The following is a 22,651-nucleotide window of genomic DNA, read 5'->3' as shown; positions in this document are numbered from 1 at the left end:
TGGGTCAAAGGGCATGCAGTTTTATAGCCCTTTGGGCATAGTTCCAAATTGCTCTCCGAAATGGTTAAACCAGTTTACAACTCCACTAACAGTTTGAACAAGATTTTAACGATTGTGATTAGATTCCTAAGCCCAGCAGATTGATGACCACTACAAAGAAAACAAGAAGAAGCTAATATCAAGCAGTTAGGCCTTGACAAAAAAAAAAAAAAGTCATACAAAACAATTCAAAAAAATATAATCGTCTAGGGATAATTTGTTGCGGGGGCAAACAGGACTTAAAAGTATCACTATTTCCTGCACAGTAGAGTCATAGGTGGTCAGATGTAGAAGAAACCATAGAGAACATCTACCTCATCCTCCCCATTTTATTGATGAAAGGAGAATGAGGCTATGTCCTAGCATCAATTTATGTTAGGAATAGTAACTCTAAATCATCAAGAAAGAAAGTTATATTGTGGTCAATAGCCTCTGGAGAGGCAGGAAAGTAGATAATATGGTTTGGAAAGATTTTTGTTGAAATTGGTTAATTTTTTTAATGGGAGGGGTTTCAAGGGCACACTTCAGTTATCTGGGAAATTCCCTTGTACTGAACATCTCACACCCTTGTATCATGATATCCTAGGATTTAGAACTGGAAAGGATCTTGGAAACCATTTCCTCAAAACCCCTTATTTTACAGATGAGGAAGCAGTCTGTGACACCAGCTGAGGAGACATAGAATAGGAGTTTAACATGCAAAATATAGCCAATGGATTCTGGCCTTCTGTCCTCAAAAAGTACAGTTACTAGTGCATTGCTGTCATGGAAGAGTGCAAAATAACAGACTGCAGCCTTCATTACAGCACAACAGAGAGGCCTATTCTTAAACAAATGAAAGAGAAAGTCACAGTTAAGGACTTTCTCCTTTGACCCCTAGTCAGGCAATAAAGGCCCCTGACAACATGTCATTATCTTCTCTCTGATGCATCCTGCCAATACAAGTTGCTTTGTTTTCTATGGGTTTATAAATGAACTAATGAACAAATGAAAAAGCATTTATTAAGTGCTTACTGTTTGTAAAGCACTATGCTAAAAGCTGGTGATACACATAGAAAAGCAAGACAGTCCCTGCTTTCACAGAGCTCATATTCTAAAAGAGGGAGACTACTTAGAGAAGAGGTTTCAGCGGCAGGTCATATGGAACAATCCAGTGGTTCATAGGGTGCAGCTACATGGCAGGTGGTAATGCATCCTTCTTACTGTTAATTCCACGGATGAAACTGTAATAACAGATTTTTTTAAAGGGCAAATATTATTGTCAATCAACAAATTGTTATTTTCAAAGCCCCTAATACTGAGGACTAAGGTCCAGAGAATCTTTTTTTTTAATGCCAATGATCAGGCTCTCTACGAAAAGTCATATTTGCTGTGGACTGGCTTATACATCACAGCTGCTATTTCTCTTTTTTTTTTTAAATTTATGTAAAAATTTATTTGACCGAAAGCTAGAAAAAGGCGATACTATTATATATGATACATTTGGTAAAGATCTAAATGAAAAGCACTGGTTTCATTCAGCTTCACATTTCCTAGTGTGTTTCTGGGTAGTGTGATGCTTAATAAATAGGAATGAGGACTGGGATTATATGCTAGAAGCAGGGTAATTTTTAATCACAATTGTAAACTTGAGTCTTCATATCTGTTCCACACTGCTGTGGAATAAGGAATGTTTTAGCACTGAGCACAAGGAAACCGTTTAGCAGCAACAAATAGGCACTGTCTATTTGAATCTCTGAATCCAGTTAAATCAGGAGATTTTTGGTCTTTATTAAAGCTGGTCCCAAAAATAGGGATTAAATTCCCTCTGAAATAGAACAATCTTCCATTTGCAATACTATGGCAGTCTAAAATAAAATTAAGACAATTCGAACTTTATCTGTCTTTTAGTAACAGTGAGGTGCCTTTAGTCTTGTATTTCTAGCCAACACATTCATGGACATAGAAAATGGCATGGAAAAGGGCTGATGGGGAGCACTAAGAAAGCTACTGACACCTGTGTTATGGCCTAGGCAGGGTACTACAGAAAAACAGAGCTGAAGATGTACAGGTGCACAAGTACCAATTCTCCAGTTACACAGATAGTAGGTTAAGTACTGAAGTTGGAAGATATTGCATCTTCTGTCTTTCAGAGATCAGTTTAATTTCCTACACATTATTCTGAGAGAAAATCACCATGACCACCATACTCTCATTATATCTGAAGATAAGAGTTTTATTTGGTCTCGGTTCTAGATCTGGCAAACTGTTAAGGTATTGCAGGTCTTGCTTTCTCTTATTTTTATAATATTTTAAATGAAAACAGAATTCCTCAACAAGCTTCAAAGTCTGACTGTCATCAAGCAAAAGAAAAAGCCAGGATTATAGATACAAGATGCTTTCTCCAATCTTCCAAAAAGTTTCAGATCAGTTTTTAAACTCAAAATGAAAGTTTCTGTGAATGGTCTACACAGCAATAAAATCAAAATAGAGAGCAGGCCATCAATAAATAAAAATATTTTTTGAATGAGAATATTGAAAGAATTCAGCAAGTATACAATGAAACTATAAGAAATGCTTAGAGTTTTAAAAAATGCTTAGAGTTCATCAGAAGTAAATACTATATTAATACAATAATTAATTAATAATACAGTTAATACAAGTGGTATTTCTGTACATATTCATTAACACACTGTTGAAATGAACAGTACAACCAGATCCACCCATTGGCCTCAACTGGACTTTGCTGAACACCAGCCTAACAGGGATCCATGCCGACATCCAGGTGAGATGGGGGCCACCTCCCAATGCAGATGTTCAGAAAGGATGGATCCTCTTGGAGTATGAGCTTCAGTACAAAGAAATAAATGACACCCAATGGAAAAAGGTAAGATGTGAATATGATACCTCAGTATAAATGCTTTGGCTTCAATGCCTTTCACTTCAGACTTCTCTTTCTAATAACATTCTGTTCTCGTAACATTCTGGTTCCTGATGGGAGAAAGAGAGGGAAGACTATCCTCTGGAGGGGCAAGAAGATGCCATGGCAAGAGTTCTGGAGTTGAAGTCAGAAGAGCCAGGTTCAAGGCTTAGCTTTGCTACTTGTTACCTGTGGAATTTTGGCCCTATCTGGGCCTGAGTTTTCTCCTCTGGAAAAAGAGGGGGTTGAAATAAATGACCTTTCATGTACCTTCTGCCTCAAAATCCATGATGCTAAGACTATTCCTTTTATCTGGATCCTTAGCTTTAAGGCTAGTGCCATATCTGCCTTTTACTTGGCTTCAATTCTACTGGGCCCTGGACCAGAAGTTCCCAAACCTTCTTGATCCCCATGCTACTTGGCTTTTAGTAAACCTATCCATACTCCCCATTCAATAAGAAAGAAGAGAGAGTCCAGAGTTTGCATGCATTTGTGCATAAGAAATAGGATAGGTTAATTAAGTTAAACGGCATACTATACTTATTTGCTAATTATTCCCCCTATCTCCTTAACAAGCCTCTTATACCCCAGGGGTGGGGCAGAGGATTGTAGGGGTCCTCCAGGCTGGGAATCCTGGCTCTAAAACTCTGAGTAAATGAGACTTTTTATTTTTTCGTTTATGTCGCCAAAAGCTGAACTAATAAATGAGACACTGTTGTGGTTCTGTGAGGGAGCAGAGGGAAGCTGTCTGTGAGTTTACATTAAAGACGAGGAGGAAAGAGAAAAAGCTGATTTCCCCCAACCCCCACTTCTATATGCTGCTGAAGTATCCCGTTGCAGACTCTGACCAAGCAGCTCTGTTTGGGAATGTGCCTAAACACGGGGAAGGATGGAGCACCAGTTGTCTCCCATGCACAGAATTACAGCTGTTGAGAAGCCACTAATACAAGTTCTAGGAGGGGTATCCCAGAGGAAGCACATCCTCTTCGACCCATTTCAGAAAGATATGTTCCTATGGGAGGGATAACCAGGCAAAAGGGTCCTTGTGTGAGCAAATATAGAATTGGTTGCCTGTCTCATTCCGAACCCCCACAAAGGCTCTCATTGCCAAGTCCGTGGGAACTCAGCACTTAGATAAACTCCACATGGTGCAGAACAAGAAGAAAAACAAGATAATCATGCTTATTTCAGTGTCTGTCTAATTCCAAAGCAGCCTAACCGCAGGCCAAACCTAGCCAAGTTGTTTCTGGCCCATCTTCAGAGTATATCCAGCTTTCTGGCATTGTATCTCCCTCAGAATTTTGAGGCACTGGGTACTGTCCACTCTAATGAACCACTGGTAACTGTGCCAGCTCCGTCACTGGCAGAAATGTGGACTGTGAGAAGCTTTCAAAGTATTACAATGCTGCCCTCCTGGCTTTTGTTTTTTAGATTTCCCTGATTTTGATTAAGCTATCAACTCTAGCTGTGACAGAAAGATGTGTTAAATGCTATATCAGAACATGAACAAGAGTATAATAGTGAAGAGAGGGGGATTAAGTAAGCAGAGACAGGAAAAGCTTCAAGACTCTTGCTAAGAGTGACTTAGGAGCCACCATTTTACAGGAAGTATGGCTCAATGAGTAGAATACTGGACTTGGAGTCAGGAAGCCCTGGGTTCACATATCACCTCTGATTTGGATCCTGGGGAAATCAGTTAGTCTCTCTCAGACTTCTGGTTTCTCTGTTTCCTCATGTATGAAGGAGGGAAGGTAACCATCTCACAGGATTAGTATAAGGTTATGTTTGTAAGCTAGGTAGTTCAGGGGATAGAGGGCCAGGCCTCCTCAGATAATATACTAGATGTATGACCTTGGTCAAGTCACTTACCCATATTTGCCTCAGTTTCCTCATCTATAAAATAAACTGGAGAAGGAAATAGCAAACCACTCCAGTATTTTTGCCAAGAAAATAAAAAATAGGGTCATGAAGAGTCAGACATGACTGAAAAATAACTGCACAACAACAATATGTTTGTAAAGCACTTTACAAATTTTAAAACTTTATAAATGTCATTGTTACAATGATGAGCCTGGGAACACTGCTTTTAAAAGAATGCATTTTGGGCAGCTAGATGGCACAGTGGATACAGCACTGACCCTGGAGTCAGGAGAACCTGAGTTCAAATATGCCTCAGACTCTTGACACTAGCTGTGTGACCCTGGGCAAATCACTTAACCCCAATGGCTTTTAAAAATAAAATAAAATAATGCATTTTTAAAAACTTATTTGGAGATTATGTTAGTGACCTTGTAGTTATTCTTTGTGCTATAATGCCTGCTAAAAATAATATAAATATTTGAAATGTTTAAATACAGTTAAAAATGTATCACAATCATATAGATAGCATTTTGTAGTTTACTTACGTCACATCAACTCCGTGACATATGTAGGGCAAGTAATTTTACTCTCTTTTTTACAGATGAGGAAATTGAAGCTCAGAGCAGTTAACAGACTTGCCCAGGGTTTACTTATACAGGGCAGCATTAGCAAAAGAACCCACTTCTTCTGAGAGCTTGGTCACTAATGAATGTGGCTTTTACAGCACTGGACAGAAGATATTCATAGAATCATTTGATACAGTTTGACACTTCTCTCCTGCCTATCTCTGCATCTAAACCAGTAGGTGGGTTTGGATTGTTTTATGTCTGGAAAAAATTAAGCTGAAGGGCAGGAAAAAGTAGGAAACAGCAGAATGCATGGGAGTGGATGTATAAAAGGAAATAGATTACATCCAAAGAAAATAGAAGCCAGTAGTGGGGAGCTAACTGGAAAGAGAAAGACAAAATACAAAAGGAAAAGAGGAAGGAACAAGGAGGAAAAAAAGTGTTGGGTAGAGGGGAAATGAGGAAAGATGGCAGTATTCTTACTAGTGAAATCTCAAAAGGGTTATAGTGGTTTAAAAAAAAAAAGAATCAATCGTGGGTAATCACAGCAAAAACAATACTCAAGGTTCCAAGGCTAGAAACATATTTTTAAAAATTGCAACTCAAAAGATAGTGGGTTTGATACATGTAATTTTGGCTTACCAGAAAACTATTCAGGGATATATTTATTACATATATTGAAGTATATAGAATGAGAAAAGTCTTTGTGGATAGGGATCCTTTTTTTTTCCTGTCTTTGTATTCCCAGCCTCTAGAGTAGTGCCTTGCACATAGTAGGTAGGCACTTTAAAATGTTTGTTGAATTGAATTTGATTGAATTAAAAGAAGTCAAGCCACTCCCTGTAAATACGAGAAAAATAAATACTTTTCAGGTGGAAACATTCTGAGGTGAAAGGGAAATGTGTTTTAGAAGTCTCTCAGTCCAACTTTTGACTTAATAAAACAAATTATGGAAATTTTATTTATGTGAAAAATCCATGGTGTTGAAAAATTGAGTGCCCCACATTTTCTATAAACAGGCACATAGTGTTCTGCCCACAAATATATGAAAAGCACATATTGAATATCTGCTTTGGATATTTGACTTCGGGAGAAATCATCCCTGGTTTGTTCTGCCTCTTGAGGAGCAATATCTTTTAAAAAGACCATCTTCCTAGTCCAACCAGCATAATATCACCCTTACTTCAAAGAGATGATGGGAAAATGCTGACTTTGAGGGCTATATACCTTACTAAGGGAAACCAGAGACTTTCTTCTAAATATTTTTATAGTGTGGAATTGTCTTTCCAGGTAGCTTTAAGCCTTCGGAGAAACAAGAAGCCTTTAGTGAGCTCTTAGTGAATGGAATTGAGAAGGACCAGAGGATTTCTTTTTTCCTTTTTTAAGTTTTATTGACATGTTTTGTTTTTTCAATTCAAATGTTTGTAAATTACCCCACCCAAGAGAGCTCTTTAACAAGTTAAACAATTAAGTGACCTCATCTGAAAGTCCTTTCTAGGTCTGTGGTTCAGGGTTCTTTGTAATTTCCTTGATTCTCAATGTACCCTGTGCAGTCATAAACTCTGTATGTTGGTGTGGCTTTTACACATGGGCATATGTTTCTGTTTTATATGGTCTTATCTGTTCCCTCTTTAATTGCCCCATTCAGACATACTTCAAAGGGCAGCGTCTGGAAAAGAATCTTTTCCAGTGCTCTACTAATGCTAATAGACATCCAGTGATCATCTTACCTGATACATCAAAAACTCAGATTGAGGTCTACCTGTGCTTTCAGAAAACCTGACATATAGAAGCTGGAGCTTACACAAGAGCCATACCTTCCAGGAGGATTCTTTGCTTTAGCAAAAGCCTCATCATGGGATCTTCTTAAGTAACAAGTTATTCTCATTAATTAGAAACAGTATTAATAATTTAGTAAGGTAATTCCAGTATAATCATATATGGAACTTAAGACAAATGTGTTGCCTGCTCAAAACTTTTCTAGAGTACAAGTACCATGTACTCCACTGTGTACCATGTACTCAAATACCATGGCATGATTATCCATAACATTTTTTTCTAAGAAGCTTCTAGGGTGTCCCATCATTTGTTGGGCCCTCCCAGCTTTTTTCTTAACCAGAAAATTGTTGATGTTTTTGTCTTTGTAGATGGAACTCGTACGCACCACATCTGTTCCAGTGTATTCCTTGAGGTTGGATAGAGAATATGAAATACGAGTCAGATCCAGACAACGTACCTCGGATAAATTTGGGGAGTTCAGTGAAATACTTTATGTAACATTTCCCCAGATGAGCCCTTTTATAAATGATTGTGAAGAGAAAATCAATGGTAATGAAAACCAAAATAGCACTTGCCTGTACATACTACTCATTTCTCTGTTTACGAAGAGCGGAGACACATTAGGACCCATATTGCAAGGATGGAAATTGTCTCTCCTTTTTCTTCAAGGCAGACCTCCTTAAGTGAAAAGGAAGGGGAATAGGCTTCTAGATTATTGCATTCATGGGTATCCAAAGACTCTTTGTTACACATTAGGACCCAGATTGCAAGGTGGAAATCTTCTCCCTTTCTTTTCTGTTCAAGATAGACCTCCTTAGGTGAAAAAAGAAAGGGAAATTGACTTCCAGATTATTTTCTTCATGACTATCCAAAGACCAGGAGAAGAGATTAAGTTCTAGATCTTTATGGATAGTTGATTATGAGGATCAGATAATGTCTCTCCAAGATTTCTCAGCTTAAGGTCACCGATATGGCTTTTCCTCTAATTTCTGATTAGCCCAGTATTGGGATAGAATGAGAAATATTTATCCATTTCAGATACCTTTTGATTCCAGAGTCAGAAGTATCGGCCAAATGAATTAACAGGAATATAGCATGAAGGAATCATCGTTGCCCTATTTTTCTCAACTTTGTTCAGACTCTTATTTAAATACTATGGCCAATTCTGAGCTCCAGTTCTAAAAAAATTGTGAAGCATTTAGAGAGAGAAGTCATAGGAGAATCACAAAAATGAGCAAAGGGCAGCACTTAAAAGCGTATAAGGAGGGAACAGCTATGTGGCGCAGTGGATAGAGCACTGGCCCTGCAGTCAGGAGGCCCTGAGTTCAAATTTGGCCTCAGACCAAACACTTGATACTTACTAGCTGTGTGACCATGGGCAAGTCACTTAACCCCAATTGCCTAACCCCCCCAAAAAAAAAAAAGCTTATAAGGAAAAGATAAAGACTAAAAGGCTGGACTTGTTTTCAGAAGAGAAAAGAGGACTCCAGGGTGATTTGAGGCAATGTGGTATCCTTTTTTAAGAAATTAGATTTGAAGTCAGAGGGTCTAGATTTGGATCCTAGATCTGCCATTTACTAGACATGGGAACTTAAGCATGTCATTTAGCTTTTTTGAGCATCAGTTTCCTCACCCATTGAAATAAAATAAGGAAACCATACTCATGCTGCCTACTTGGCAATTGAAGTCATGAGGCTAAATAGTGATCATTGTGTCCAGAGGTGATTATTGAGTTTTGCCTTTTAAAAAATGCTCCATAGAATATTCATTGGATTCTAAGTAGATCAGAGCCTCTGGAACTCCTATAGTCAACAGAGATGTAATATTTTTCTCCAGTGTATAATAGGATGGAGAAGGCATGGGGAGGAGGGAAGGGAAAAGAGAGAAGCACTGAGCTATTAAAGTGACTCTGTGAAGACTAACCAGGTTAAGTAATATGCTGTTGACAAGTGAGACAATATTCTAGAGCAGGGGCATTTTTTGTGGTTCTTTAAATGTCAAGCATTGGCTAGTCATCACTCCAAAAAAAAGCCATAAACTATTGCCTGTTCCCATGGTGGACTAAAGAGGTATAGGTTAACTAGAAGCATAAAGGATTTACCCTATTTATATATTAAAGGAAGAATTTCTTAATGGCATTAAATAGTTATACAAGTCAGTTAATATTTATAAAAACAATTGTAACCCTTAAAGCTCTGTATAAATGCTAGCTATTATTGTTAATTAGCTTTTAAGAGAGGTCATGAAGTTTCCATCTTTAAAGATCTTTAAAAATGAGATTGGTTTTTAGCTACTTGGAATGTGTTCAGGATAATGTTGACATTTAGCAAACATTTCAATTGACATACTGCAAACTACAGAGAAGTTAACTGCCTACTTTTATATGTGATATGCAAGTGGAATCCTATTTCCAAAATGCCATTAAGGTGAAAAATCTGTATAACAAAACTGATTCTAAACCCCAGCCTATGGTCCATTTACTTTGAGTAGTATTTGATACTATACATAATAGGATTTTATCCCATATATAGTATTTATAGTCCTCCAAAGCCCCATTATAGGAGGTGACTCAATATTTTCAAGGCTATGCTAGAAGAGTACCAACTCTGGTAGACTTTACCAAGTAGGAAGGGCTTTGAATACAGTCAGTCAAACATCTATTAAATAGCTACTGTGTTCTAGGCACTGGGCTAAGCTCTAGGGGCACAAAGGTAAAAACAGTCCCTGCCCTCAAGGAGCTTGTATTCTAATGGAGGAGACAACACATAAATAACTAGGTACATACAAATAATTCATACATATATGTGTGTATATGACATATATATACACACACACATACATATAAACAGAATAGATAGAAGATAATCTCAGGGACAAAGTCACTAGTAACTGGGAGCTATAGACTGTATATCTGTTTTCAGAAGACGTGTAAGCTTGAAAATACTGATCCAGAGGGTGGTGAGTTTTTCTGCCACAACTTCCAAAGACCATTTACCAAGTCACAAAGTATCACAATGGAGAAAACACACAAACCAACAAAATGTCTAGTTCTTGAAGAATTCAAGTATTAATCCGGTGTAGAGATAGAGACTAGGCATGGATTTCACTAATATACATCAATAGTTCTCAAACTTTTTGGTCGATGGACCTCTTTGCACTCTTAAAAATTATTGGCAGTCAGGGGTAGCTAGGTCTCCGGCCTTGGAGTTAGGAGCACCTAAGTTCAAATCCGGCCTCAGACACTTGACATTTACTAGCTGTGTGACCCTGGGCAAGCCACTTGACCCTGATTGCCTCACCAAAAAAAAAAAAATTTTTTGAGAATCTCTGCCTTAATGACATATCCATACATATCCACATGGGCCAAAGTATTGAAAAACAAATGCCAGCAATCTATGAAATCACTTCAGTAACGTATTTTTGTAAAGGAACACAATTATTTTTGTGCCAGATGAGTAAACCTTGAAGTCCTTTTGAGGACATGGGCTGCTAAGTGGTGCAGTGGAGAGACTGCTAGGCCTAGAGTCAAGAAGACCTAAATTCAAATCCTGCCTCAGATAGTTACTAGCTGTGTGACCTTGGGCAAGGCCCTTAACCTGTTGCCTGTTTCCTCATCTGTAAAATATGGATCATAATAGCAGCTACCTTACGGGGTTGTTTTGAGGATCAAGTGAGATAATAATTGTAAAGTGCTTAGCAGTGCCTGGTACATAGAAAGCACTATAGAAATGTTAGGTATTATTATTATTCAGTGAGCAGAGGCACTCTTATGGTTCGTGGTCTCACTTAGTTTCCCGATAAAATGGCTCTTGACTTTACTAGGTGAATGACAACTGGGAAACACTCAGCACCAGAAAGAAAGCATGAAGTCTAAATTTCCCTTCAAAGACTCAGTCCTTTGTGTGAGTGAATTTTTATTTTGCATTTCAGATTTCCCGTTTCCATGGTTCTTGATTATTATCTTTGGAATATTTGGGCTGACAGTGGTGTTATTTGTATTCATACTTTCTAAACAACAAAGGTAGGTTTGAAACACACTTCTTTAAAAGGTGTTGGGCTTTGGGGGGGAGGGGGGGTTTGGCCAGTGGAGCTATTAGATTTCCGTTGCTTATCCCCTTTATATTTCTTAATAGGTTTCCCCAGAAATTGTGAGTGAAAATGGAAAACAAAACCCAGTGACTTTATGCTTAGTTTCATATTCATGACAAGTTTAGCCTGCTCCATATACCATTGGTAGTTTGCTGGTGTAGACTCCATAAAGTGTGGCTACAGATTCTTTAAGAATTATATATTATATGCCTAGAATGTATGTGTCTACACACACTGGTTTGTCCCTACCTGATAAAGTCATTTCGGAAATCTTATCTGCTCATTTCTTAGCTTCAGGTCCTTTACTCTTCTTTCAAATGTTCATTCTTGTTCAAACAAAATAATGAAACTATACTGCAGAGTCATGGGTATATATCCTGTAAAGGTATGACTGTCCAGATAAGCCACCAGGCTGTCAATGAGTTCTTGCCTGGTCTGACCTTGTGTTTCAATACATATGGAGTAAAGAAGAGATATAAGGCAGGCATCAAACTAATTTTAAAAAATAAACTTTTTAGCCTTCATATTCTTGATATTTCAGGTAAAATGGGGTCTGGACTTAAACTGTTTTCATTGTCACAATCATATACATTCTCTTTACATTCTCCTTTATGTATCCAGGACAAAATCTTAGAGAGGTAGAAAATGCACTGGGATAGATCAGAGAAACTTGAGTTCGTCTTCCTCCTTTGCCACTGCTGTGTGACCTTGAAGAAGTCACTTAACTTTTACAGGCCTCATTTTTGGCATCTGTAAAATGAAGGCATTGAACTAGTGATCTCTAAGGTCTCTTTTAGGATTAAGATTTTATGATCATGGCCTGAATATCTCTTGGTATGAGTAACTCAGTATAGAATGTGAACGTTTATTACAAAGGGTATAAAGCAGAATCGAAGATTGTTAGACATCACCAAGAGCTTTGCATTTGGGGGGTTACATGTATTGCTATATTGCTGCCACTGCTGGCACAAGAATAAGGTCCAATATTCAAACCCTGACCAGCCCTAGGTAGAGCTGGCTAAAGCTATAAGCATGAATTCCTTTTCCACCGTGCTACAAAGAGTTCTGTTTTGAGTTTGGTTTATTCTGTGTTTTGTGGTGGTTGTTGTCACTGATGTTGTTTTTAAAGAGAAAGTACAGCTTCTGAGCTTTCTTAAAGTGAATCACAGCTAGAGTCTGTAATTCCCAGAAGGCAAAGAAAGTACTGCCAGACTATATAGTCTCTAGCATGCCAAGATTTTTCAGCTTAGTACATGATATGATACTTTCCTTGGGGATGTATCTTTGATTTTGTGATGTAATTCACTGGAAAAAAAATAAGTTGGACTATACAAAGTTTCACTTAACATACAACTTTTCAGGAACATTTCCATTTCCTGTATCTAAGGATACCTATAATATAGGAGGTTGGTAACACTTTCAAGATGCTTGGGGGGGGAAATACAAACCTGTTTGGTTTTTAGTTACACGTGGGCACTTTGAAGTAATATAAACAATTTTAAATAATTTTAGGTAAAAGCCAAATTATGTACCATTTGAATACTTCAGTGTGTATAGTTGATGAGACAGTTGAGACAAAGCTAACTTATATGGAGCACATTGCTTACTATAAAGTAAGATGATTCAGTGTTTTAAAAGTTGTTTTATTGATGTCTTTCGTCTTCATACCACGTGAATTTTTCAATATATTACATCTTCCTCCCCTACCCAGAAAGTCTTCCTTTCTAACAAAGAAGAAAAAATAAATTCAGTAAAACTAACCAATATTTCAGTTGAATCTAATATTTTAACATGCGCTGTCACACCCATGATCCTTTATCTCTGCAAAGGAGAGAGGTATATTCTTATATTTCTTCTTCAGGTCAAGTGTAATCATTATAGTCACACAGATTTCAGTTTTGATTGTTTTGTTATTCTTTCCAATCATGTTGTCAGAGCCATTGTATATATTGTTTTCCTGGCTCTGCTTTTTTCAAGTTGCACCAGATCATTTAAGTCTTTTTATTCTTCTCTATATTCTTTATATTCATTGTTTTTTGTATACCACAGTGATGTCCCATTACATTCAAGTACCATAGCTAAGGTAATTTACTCTTAGCCACAGATCATCAGGAAACATTGTAAAAGCCAAGTGAATTATGGTGTACATTATTTAATTTGTCAGGAATTAACCAGCCAACATTAAGTAGAAAGAAAGAATAGGATCCTCTTAACTAAATAATGTTAAAGAAATTCAGTAAACTTTATCTTAGAGTTGTGAGGGGGAAATGGAATCTTTTACCAAGAAACTACCTTTCTGATCACTTTTTAAAACTATAATTATTGGGTCCCAAACTTCCTCTGTACTAAAATTAACCAAGCATATTAAAGTGTTTTTTTTAACTTTCATGTCTTGTAAAAAAAAACCAACACATTTTTTGTCTCCCACATCTTCAGTATTAACAGGGTCCCCACATACAGAAAACATGTCCTCTAATTGCCATGTTCCAATAGAAATAGGAAGTAGTAGATATTGTGTACCAGAAAATATCTAGATTTTACATATTTTGACCCTTAAAAGAAAACTTCAAATAATGCAGTATTTCTACCAATCTGTTCCCTATCCAATGCTCAACAAAGTGCTCTGACCATAATAATCATCTAAATAGATTTTTAGTTGAGTTGAGTTACGTAGAATCATAAAGACTGCTTTACAAAAACTTAAAAATTCATTCAGTGCAATGTCTTGCCTGTGGGAAAACCACACAAACCAAGTGATTGCCCCCTCAGTCAAAACAGTAATCCCTTTGCCCCAAGAAAAATTTGAAATGGCAAATTCATAGAAAAAAAATTTCCCTTCTGTATCTACATCTAAAATCCAGTGATAATAATAATTGTTATCATCATTATTATATGCCATCCCCTAGATGTATAGGAAAAAATCTGAGTGGAAAACATTTAAATATGTTCCTTATTTGTTTAAAATTTTTTATTTAAAAATTATCTTTATTGGATAAATTGGTCTTTTGTATAAGTAAAGAGATGATATTGTCCATACTCAACATTTCCAACATGCTAGCAGAAAGTAGTAGAGCATTTGGAAGAGGGGTAAGAGGACCGGATAACAAAGTTGGATAGTCAGACCTTTACAGTATACCCACATCATTGTTCTTCTTCTACTACTACTACTACTACTATTACTACTACTACATGTACTTCAAAGATGAAGTAGTTTCATTATTTTGTTTAAAATTTTGCAAATTTCCAGATCACCAGGAACATGTTAAAATGTGAGCAAAAAATTACTTTTCCATGCTGTGTCCAAGTGATTTTCTTTTATTATCTACAACTGTAGATTAGATAGCTAAGCTCTTCAATTACTCTTTATGTTGTGGCCAGTTTTCGTCATTGGTATATGTTTCTGAGCCAGTATCACAGGTTCCAAAACAATGATCTCTAATCCATTCCATAGCCATGTGCAATACCCCTGGTCCCAGGCCATCCATCTTGCAAACATGTGCCATTAGTCTCAAAGGTTTCAGAGACCCATTAAAAAAGAGAAAAATAGATAGATCAGCAAGAATCACTGATGGAAAACCCTCTCGTAGCACATGCCTAACCAGTAGCAGTTGATTAGCATCATCCTCATAAAAATAACAATGATAACCATGAATCACATTTCTGTAAAGCATTATGGTTCATAGTATGCACTTCTCACACCATGACTCTGGCAGGCAGATAGTGCATTTCACAGATGAGGGATCAAGAGAAGAAGAAACTTGCCCAGTGTCACACACCTGAGAAGAGACAGAGCCTGGAGTTGAACCCAGGCATTTTGTCTCTCAGTCTAAGGCTCTTTTCTGGCATTACATAACATTACTAGCTTTCCTAGCATTACTATTATGTAGCATCACTAGCTGTTCTAGGATATTTGGTTATGTTGTTACTCTATATTTCTATATTTGGGGAAAGAAATCAAATGAAAGAAATAGTCTTTGAGGGATACAGAATCAACAGGACACTACAAGACATGCTTCTGCATCTTATTCCCATCCGAAAGTTGGTGGTTAACCTGCTGAGTCAGCACATTAGAGGCTTGACTCAAAGCAAACAAGGACCACCCAGAAAAGGCAGGTGAGAACATTCTGAAAACGACTTTTTCATTGAAGCTATTCACACTGATGTCTTCAAACTACAGCCAAGCCCTGGAATAGTCACAGTATTTGATCAGTTATTCCTACTGCCAAGATAGGGAGAGTTACTTTCCATACCTTTTATGTGAACCCATAAAACAACTCTGTCAGGGGGCAGCATGTCCTAGAATTTAGATTCTTCATCTTTTTTATGTCATGGAACCCTTTGGTGGCCTAGTGAAACCCATGGACCCCTTCCCAAAATTATGTTTTTAAATGCATAAGATAAAATATACAGATTATAAAGGAAGCCAATTATATTGAAATACCACTATAAAAAAAGTTTTTAAAAGTTTATGGATACCAGGTTAAAAATCCCTAACCTAATGTATAGAGGACTGATCTAGGAGCAAAAAGACCTAGGTTCAAGTCCTGCCTCTTACTCATACTAGGTCTGTAACTTTAGACAAGTCTCTTAAATTCTCAGTATCCAGGCAACTTTCCTTTTTCCCCTTTTTTCTTCCTTCATTCTTTCCTTCATTCCTTTTTCTTTCTTTCTTTCTTTTGACAATCAGGGTTAAATGACTTGCCCAGGGTCACACAGCTAGTAAGTGTCTGAGGTCAAATTTGAGCTCAGGTCCTCCTGACTCTAGGGTGGGTGCTCTATCCACCATCACCTAGCTGACCCCCAGGCAACTTTCTAAGATGATAAACTGCAGAATCATTGTTGACTTGCTTTGATAGAAAAAACATTCTCACTAGGAGCTCCCTAATCTCAGGATCTCAGGGCTAGACCCTCCTGCCCCTGCCCTCCTCACCCCCCCCAAAAAAACAAAGAACATATCAAAGGCTGCTGTAGTTCTTCAGGTCTAGTTTGGAGGTGGGAGTAGAAGATAAGCATTGAAAAGGAAGATGCAAGTAATCAAAATTGTGTCATAAAATGATAACTAGATTAGGAATCAGAGGGGCAGCTAGGTGGCACAGTGGATAGAGCACCGGCCCTGAAGTCAGGAAGACCTGAGTTCAAATCCAGCCTCAGACCAAACACTTGACACTTACTAGCTGTGTGACCCTGGGCAAGTCACTTAACCCCAATTGCCAGAGAGAGAGAGAGAGAGAGAGAGAGAGAGAGAGAGAGAGGAAGGAAGGAAGGAAGGAAGGAAGGAAGGAAGGAAGGAAGGAAGGAAGGAAGGAAGGAAGGAAGGAAGGAAGGAAGGAAGGAAGGAAGGAAGAAAATCATACTGAGAGTCATCATGTGGTTGTGGGAGAAAAAGATCATAGATCTGGAGTCATAGGACTCTGGTTGGTATCTTGGCTACTCCCTGTGTGATCTTGGGCAAGTCATATAACTTCTCTGACCTTCACTTTCCTAATCTGAAGTTAAAGGGATCAACCAAATGACCTCTAAAGTACCACCCCCAGCTATGATTCTCATATATAGGATCTCAAATAAAAATGGTTCTCATAAATCAATTCTTACCTTCAATTATTGCAGTAACTTATATGATAAACAAGTATAAGGAGTCTGAAATGGGCAATGAGATGAACAGTGTGCACAGTGGTTATGTTTTAAATATCTGAAACTGAAAGACCCAAATACTCAAATAGTACTGATATCAGTAGACAGTGTGACCTAATGGATAGAGGGTTGGTCTAGGAACCAAGAAAACATGAGATCCCTTTTTTTTATCGCATTGGTTTTTTTTTAATTAAACAAAAGAAAAAATTAATTAATTAGTTGAACAGAAGGTCACCCACAGTTGCTTTCTTATAACTAACCCAGAAACTATCCTTGAATCTCATTCTAGGAAGTGACAGCTAGCCACCAATCTACTGTGTATGCATCAGTGGAGTAGGTTACAATAGAGCTGCCTCTGATTTGAAACTGACTACAGTAAAAAAGTTAATTTTGCTGCACTGCTTTCTACCTTCTCCTATAATTTTTCTTAACTTCCTTTTGCCTCTATCATCTTCTCTTCCTTCTTCCCCTTCTTTGTGATGACATTTCTGGAATAAAGACAATATTATGTTTTCTACCCTTTGAAAGAATGAAACATACGCTTTTAAAATCAATCAGACCATTTAAAAAAAATGTTTGTTTGTTTTTTCAAGGATCAAGCTGCTGATACTGCCCCCAGTTCCAGTTCCAAAAATTAAAGGCATAGATCCAGATCTTCTCAAGGTAATCACTAACCCTTCTGACCTATGGCTAGTCCTGAGGCAGAGAAGAGATTAAGGAAAGTTTCACTGAGCGTTCTTGCTAGGACTCTTGCTTCACATTAATTTGGGATTTCTTTCCTCCCTTTCCTTTCCAATGTAAAATTCCTCATTTTATTACTTAGTTAAATATCAAAAGTGACCTGAAATGTTTTGAAAATAAATCTTATGATGTTCATGATATCAATCAATAAGCATTTATTAAGCACAATACAAAGGGAAATATGAAATAGTGCCCACCTTCCAAGAGCTCCCATTCTATGAGGGGAGACAACACAGACATATACAAGTACATACGCAATATATATAAATAAACTACAAGGTAATCTGGTGGGAGAGACAGACGTGACATTGTTGGGGGAGTGGGGCAGAGCCCAAAGGATAAAGACTGTATCTTTCTATTGATTGAAGAGGCGTAATTCTTCCAAGCTTTGAAAGGCATTCCAAGTATCATATGTAAGAAAGTAAATTAGAACGTAGCATAATAATGACGGTTATGCACTTCTCTGTGCTTCTTAATAGCACTTTAATAAAGGATCCTCTCTAGGGCTTCCCTAAGTGGGGCAGAAAGAAAACCTCAATTCACAGTTCTGAGCTGGAAAAACAAATAAATTAAAGCAAGGAAGCATTACTGAAATCTCACATGATAACCCTAAACATGCAAATGGGCCACGTCAGTTAGAACCAAGGCTGATTTTGCCTACAGGTAAAAGTAGGGCCCCAACCATGAGAAAAGTTAGTTGCTTCTGTTAGACATAAGAGTTTTGAAACACAGTAAAGCCCAGAAGGGATCCCATCCCTTCAGGATAAAATGTCAGTGAAGCTTTCCTTCTGAAGCCTGAGCAGCCACTTTCTCTGAGAGAGTAATACTAGAAAGCACTGATGTATATATCAGTGTGTGTATTATTCCCTCTTAGGCCTAAGAGCTATTGCTTGTCCCTCTGAACTACAAACATCAAGATGCCACTTAGTTCTCAAACCCCTATTACATTAGTATAAATGTATGAGTGAACTGGCTCAAAGTTAAAGCAGTTACTACAACCATTCGCTCCCACCATTTTAACTTCTGAATACAACATGGCAGAAGGACCAATTGCTATTTACTGGTATACTTGGTTCAGGTATATCACTAAGGGTTTCCTTCCTCACCAGGCTCAGTTATAGACTCCAACTCCCAGACCCCTCTGGTGCCCCTCTCAATCTTTTGAAGCTCAGAAAGAGAGCAAAGCTCCTCCATTCTATTCCATAGGGAATAGAAGACCTGAATTCAAATACTACCTCAAGTTACTCAAACTCCCTACATTTCAGGGAGCTTCCTACGACTTATCTACTAAGTCAAAGATGGATTGTAATCTTCATTAAGCATATAATAATCACTTCTAAGTCTCGTTGATAAAGCCTTATAAAATGAAGACAGATTTTATGCTGATGAAGTTTTAGATACTGAATATATATTTGTGTATTTTATGACACATAGGATGCTATTATTATTGTCATTATTCATTTGGTATTTGTTTTTATTATTCCCTTGCTAAGTGTTACTTGATAAACTGTATGATCAAACTGAACCTCTCTTCACAGTATTTTGTTTTTCTTCATTTCCATAGAAAGGAAAATTAGAAGAGGTAAACACGATCTTAGCCAGCCATGAAAGCTATAAGTCTCAATTCTACAATGATGATTCTTGGGTAGAGTTCATTGAGCTGGACATTGACGATCCTGATGAAAAGACGGAAGAATCCGACACAGACAGACTTCTAAGCAGTGACCACCAGAAATCCCTGAATTACCTTGGGGCGAAAGATGATGACTCTGGACGTACAAGCTGTTATGAGCCAGATATTCTGGAGACTGATCTGAGTGCCAGTGACTCCTGTGATGGGACTTCAGACTTTGCTCAGTCACAGAGGATGAAAGGGAAAGCAGATCTCCTATGCCTTGATCAGAAGAATGATGGGTCACCTTCTAATTGTGATACTCCAGCAACTCATCCACCCAACAGTGTCATCCTTTCAGAAGGTAGGAAGCCAAGACCACTTCTTACGAGTGGAATTGAGTCAGCTGGCCTACCTGTCCATACTCAGCTGAGCAACCAGAGTTCACTGGCAAACATTGACTTTTACGCCCAGGTGAGCGACATCACTCCTGCAGGAAGTGTTGTTCTTTCACCCGGGCAAAAAAATAAGGCAGGGATATCACAGTGTGATGGGCACCCAGAAGTGGCCTCACTGTGCCAAGCAAATTCCATCATGGACAATACCTACTTCTGCGAGGCAGATGCGAAAAAATGTGTTTCTATGGCCCCTCATGTTGAGCCAGAGCCCCGGGTGGAGCCGAGCTTTAGCCAGGAAGATGTTTACATCACCACAGAAAGCCTTACCACTACTGCTGTGAGTTCCGGAATAGCGGGAGGACCTTCAAATTCTGAAATGCCCGTGCCTGACTATACCTCCATTCACATAGTACAGTCTCCCCAGGGCCTTGTACTCAATGCTACCGCGCTGCCTGTGCCTGACAAAGAATTCCTCACCTCGTGTGGCTATGTAAGCACAGACCAACTGAACAAAATCATGCCCTAGCCTTTCTTTCGTTTACCTTGCGCATATATATTTAATGGCATAAAGATGGCTTGGGCTAGTCCACTTAAACCAAAATAATGTTTAAACATTTTTTTTGGCGGTTCTTAAGCGCTTTTTCCTGAAGTGTTGAAACATGATAAACACACACAAACACACAAGCATTAATCAGACTCTTTCCTATTGTGAATTGTAAATATTTTAAAGCATTGTCTCTCCAAGACCATTGAGTAGCAGTGATTGTCTTGTTATTGTGGGTGTTGATTTTGTGATACTAAACATTGAATGACTATGTTTTTAATGTATAGTAAATCATGCTTTTTGAAAAAGCTAAAATCAGGTGGTTTTGCAGTTCAGGAGAATTTAATGCAAATCATACCATACACTGAGTTGTTTGATGTTGTTTTTTAAATCGGTAATTGGAAAAACTAAATAAAATATGAACAGGAAGGCAGAAGTAGTTTGGGTAAGTAAAACATTTATTTTGACATACAAATTGATAAAGATATTTTAATATTCTAGACTTAAAGCACGGCTGTTTTATATTACGGTACACAATGTGTACTGTAATTTATGCTGATCCATCTAAAGAATGTATTCGTTGCAATTTTACCAAAGCTGGTTTCAGTTTTTGGTCATTGCAGCAAAAATAAGAAGCAAAAGTGAAATAAAATAAAATAACAAAAAAAGTTAGTTTTTATAGGGTCATTTTTATACCTCCAAAAAAGAATCCTTAGATAATTTTAAAATGATTATAGTGACTTATTTTATTAGATCATATTCATCTTACCGTAAGGTGTTTTTTTTTTCAGTGTACTTATACATTTTTAAGTTTTCAGGCAAACTTTAAGTTGTACAAAACAGTAAGAGCAAAGAATCCATTCACCACCATATTCTGATCCATGCCCATGTCCGTAGGTATCAAGAGGAGTAAAAGTTATAGCAGACATTTCTTTGCCAGAACATTTAAATACTGCAGTTGCACCTTGAGCGATTTTGAGCCCATGGGAGAATCCAAAATGAGCACTGTAGCCTTGGCATCTATATATCTTTGCATATAGAGCCTGATTTTTATCCCATTGTTTCACAAGTGGGGAATGAGGTACATGAAGCATTTTGTATGTTGAAACCGGATGAAATGAAGTGAACAGGGAACAGAGGGCAATGTGGTTCAGGAAACTTGGTTTGGGGTTTTTTCAGATTTTTCCCCCATAGCCTATCAACAGCCCCCATCTTCCAGGATTATCAGGGACAAGAACAGCATAAATAAATGAGATTTGTGGATAACACAAGATCCCACAAACCAATATCAATAACTCTCTCCCATACCAAACTTTTTTCTTAGGGCTTCTTGTGTGTTGAAAAGCTGTCTGATCTGAGCTCCACCTCCCTTAGTTTTTCCTCTATTATCCCCTCAAAGAAAATGTTAGTAAAGAGTGAGACAGCTGCAAAATCAGGCAATAGAAAAGAAAAGGAAAAAGGGAAGATCTATGTAATCCACAAATCAGATAATCAGTCCCTGATCCCTAGTAGATGTGAGGAAAGTTCTCCCAAAAGTATATTATTAAAGAGGAAAACACTATCTGAGTGAGAGAATGCACTTCATTTGAAGCAGCAGCAATACACAAAGTAAGACAGATGGAACTTTGAATTTTACTTCTCCATCAGTGGGATTTGCCCATTTAGCACAGGCATCTTTAAGACGTGAACAACATCATCAGGGACTTTCAATCCCTTTTTTCCTGAAAGAACTGCAGCCAGTTGCTGGAACTGGAATTGGAAAGTCCAGCATGTGACTTTGTAGTAAGTGTTTATTAGATCTTCTGCTAACTTGCTACTGCAGTTTTCTAACAGCTCCATTATTTAGTTTCATGTAAGATTTCATAAATGTAACACTAATTCAATTAAAGCTACATATGTTTTTGGAAGAAGTCTCTTACTATACTCAAATAGGCTGACAAAGTTTCTATAGCCAAAAATAGTTAAAAAAAAATACCTCAATCAAGCTCAGAATGTTATTTTGGTACTTTACTGGTTATACAAGCCATTATTCAGCAGTATGAATAGTTGTGTCTTTCGGTTTATATTTAACTTCTTTATGTCTGTGGATTTTTCCTTCAAAGTTTAATAAATTTATTTTCCTGGATCCTTGAAGATGTGGTTTTTTGTTATCAAATGCCAACATAAAAAAAAATGATGATTGATTATGCCCTGCAGATTTCTGATTCTGTAAGAAGAGTTTACCATCATGGATTGGGGCCAGTTTGGGTCAGCGTAAAAGCTAAAATAAGTCCAGGGAAGGGAGGAGATGTTGGCTTATGCTACAGTATTTTAGTCCAGCCAGAACCAGGCCATGGCTAGACTAAGTCAGCAGCTCCCAACCAATTTTGATTTGAGAACTCGAACAAGGCCTCACATGCTTAAAGAAAATACTTAAAAGTGAATGAGCTGCTTGATAGAAGTGAGATGAGATCTTAGCTCAAATCAAGAGACCCCAACCTCATCCAAGGAGAA

General features: G+C 37.7%; 1 protein-coding gene across 1 annotated transcript in view; it reads left to right on the top strand.

Annotated features, from left to right (window-relative positions):
• Positions 1-22,283, top strand: part of GHR (growth hormone receptor) — a 46,946-nt gene extending 24,663 nt beyond the window's left edge. The window contains exons 4-8 of the mRNA XM_078151755.1: positions 2,727-2,905; positions 7,512-7,692; positions 11,074-11,164; positions 17,457-17,526; positions 19,169-22,283. Coding sequence (XP_078007881.1) covers positions 2,727-2,905; positions 7,512-7,692; positions 11,074-11,164; positions 17,457-17,526; positions 19,169-20,140 — 1,493 coding nt within the window. The 3' untranslated portion in view covers positions 20,141-22,283. The remainder of the gene's footprint in view (positions 1-2,726; positions 2,906-7,511; positions 7,693-11,073; positions 11,165-17,456; positions 17,527-19,168) is intronic.
• Positions 22,284-22,651: the final 368 nt, after the last annotated feature.

Source organism: Phascolarctos cinereus, unplaced genomic scaffold (genome assembly GCF_003287225.1).
Source record: "Phascolarctos cinereus isolate Bilbo 61053 unplaced genomic scaffold, phaCin_HiC Scaffold_4;HRSCAF=312, whole genome shotgun sequence".
Taxonomy (NCBI): domain Eukaryota; kingdom Metazoa; phylum Chordata; class Mammalia; order Diprotodontia; family Phascolarctidae; genus Phascolarctos; species Phascolarctos cinereus.
The sequence above is the reverse complement of the archived record's forward strand: the minus strand, read 5'-3'. Positions and strand labels throughout refer to the sequence as shown.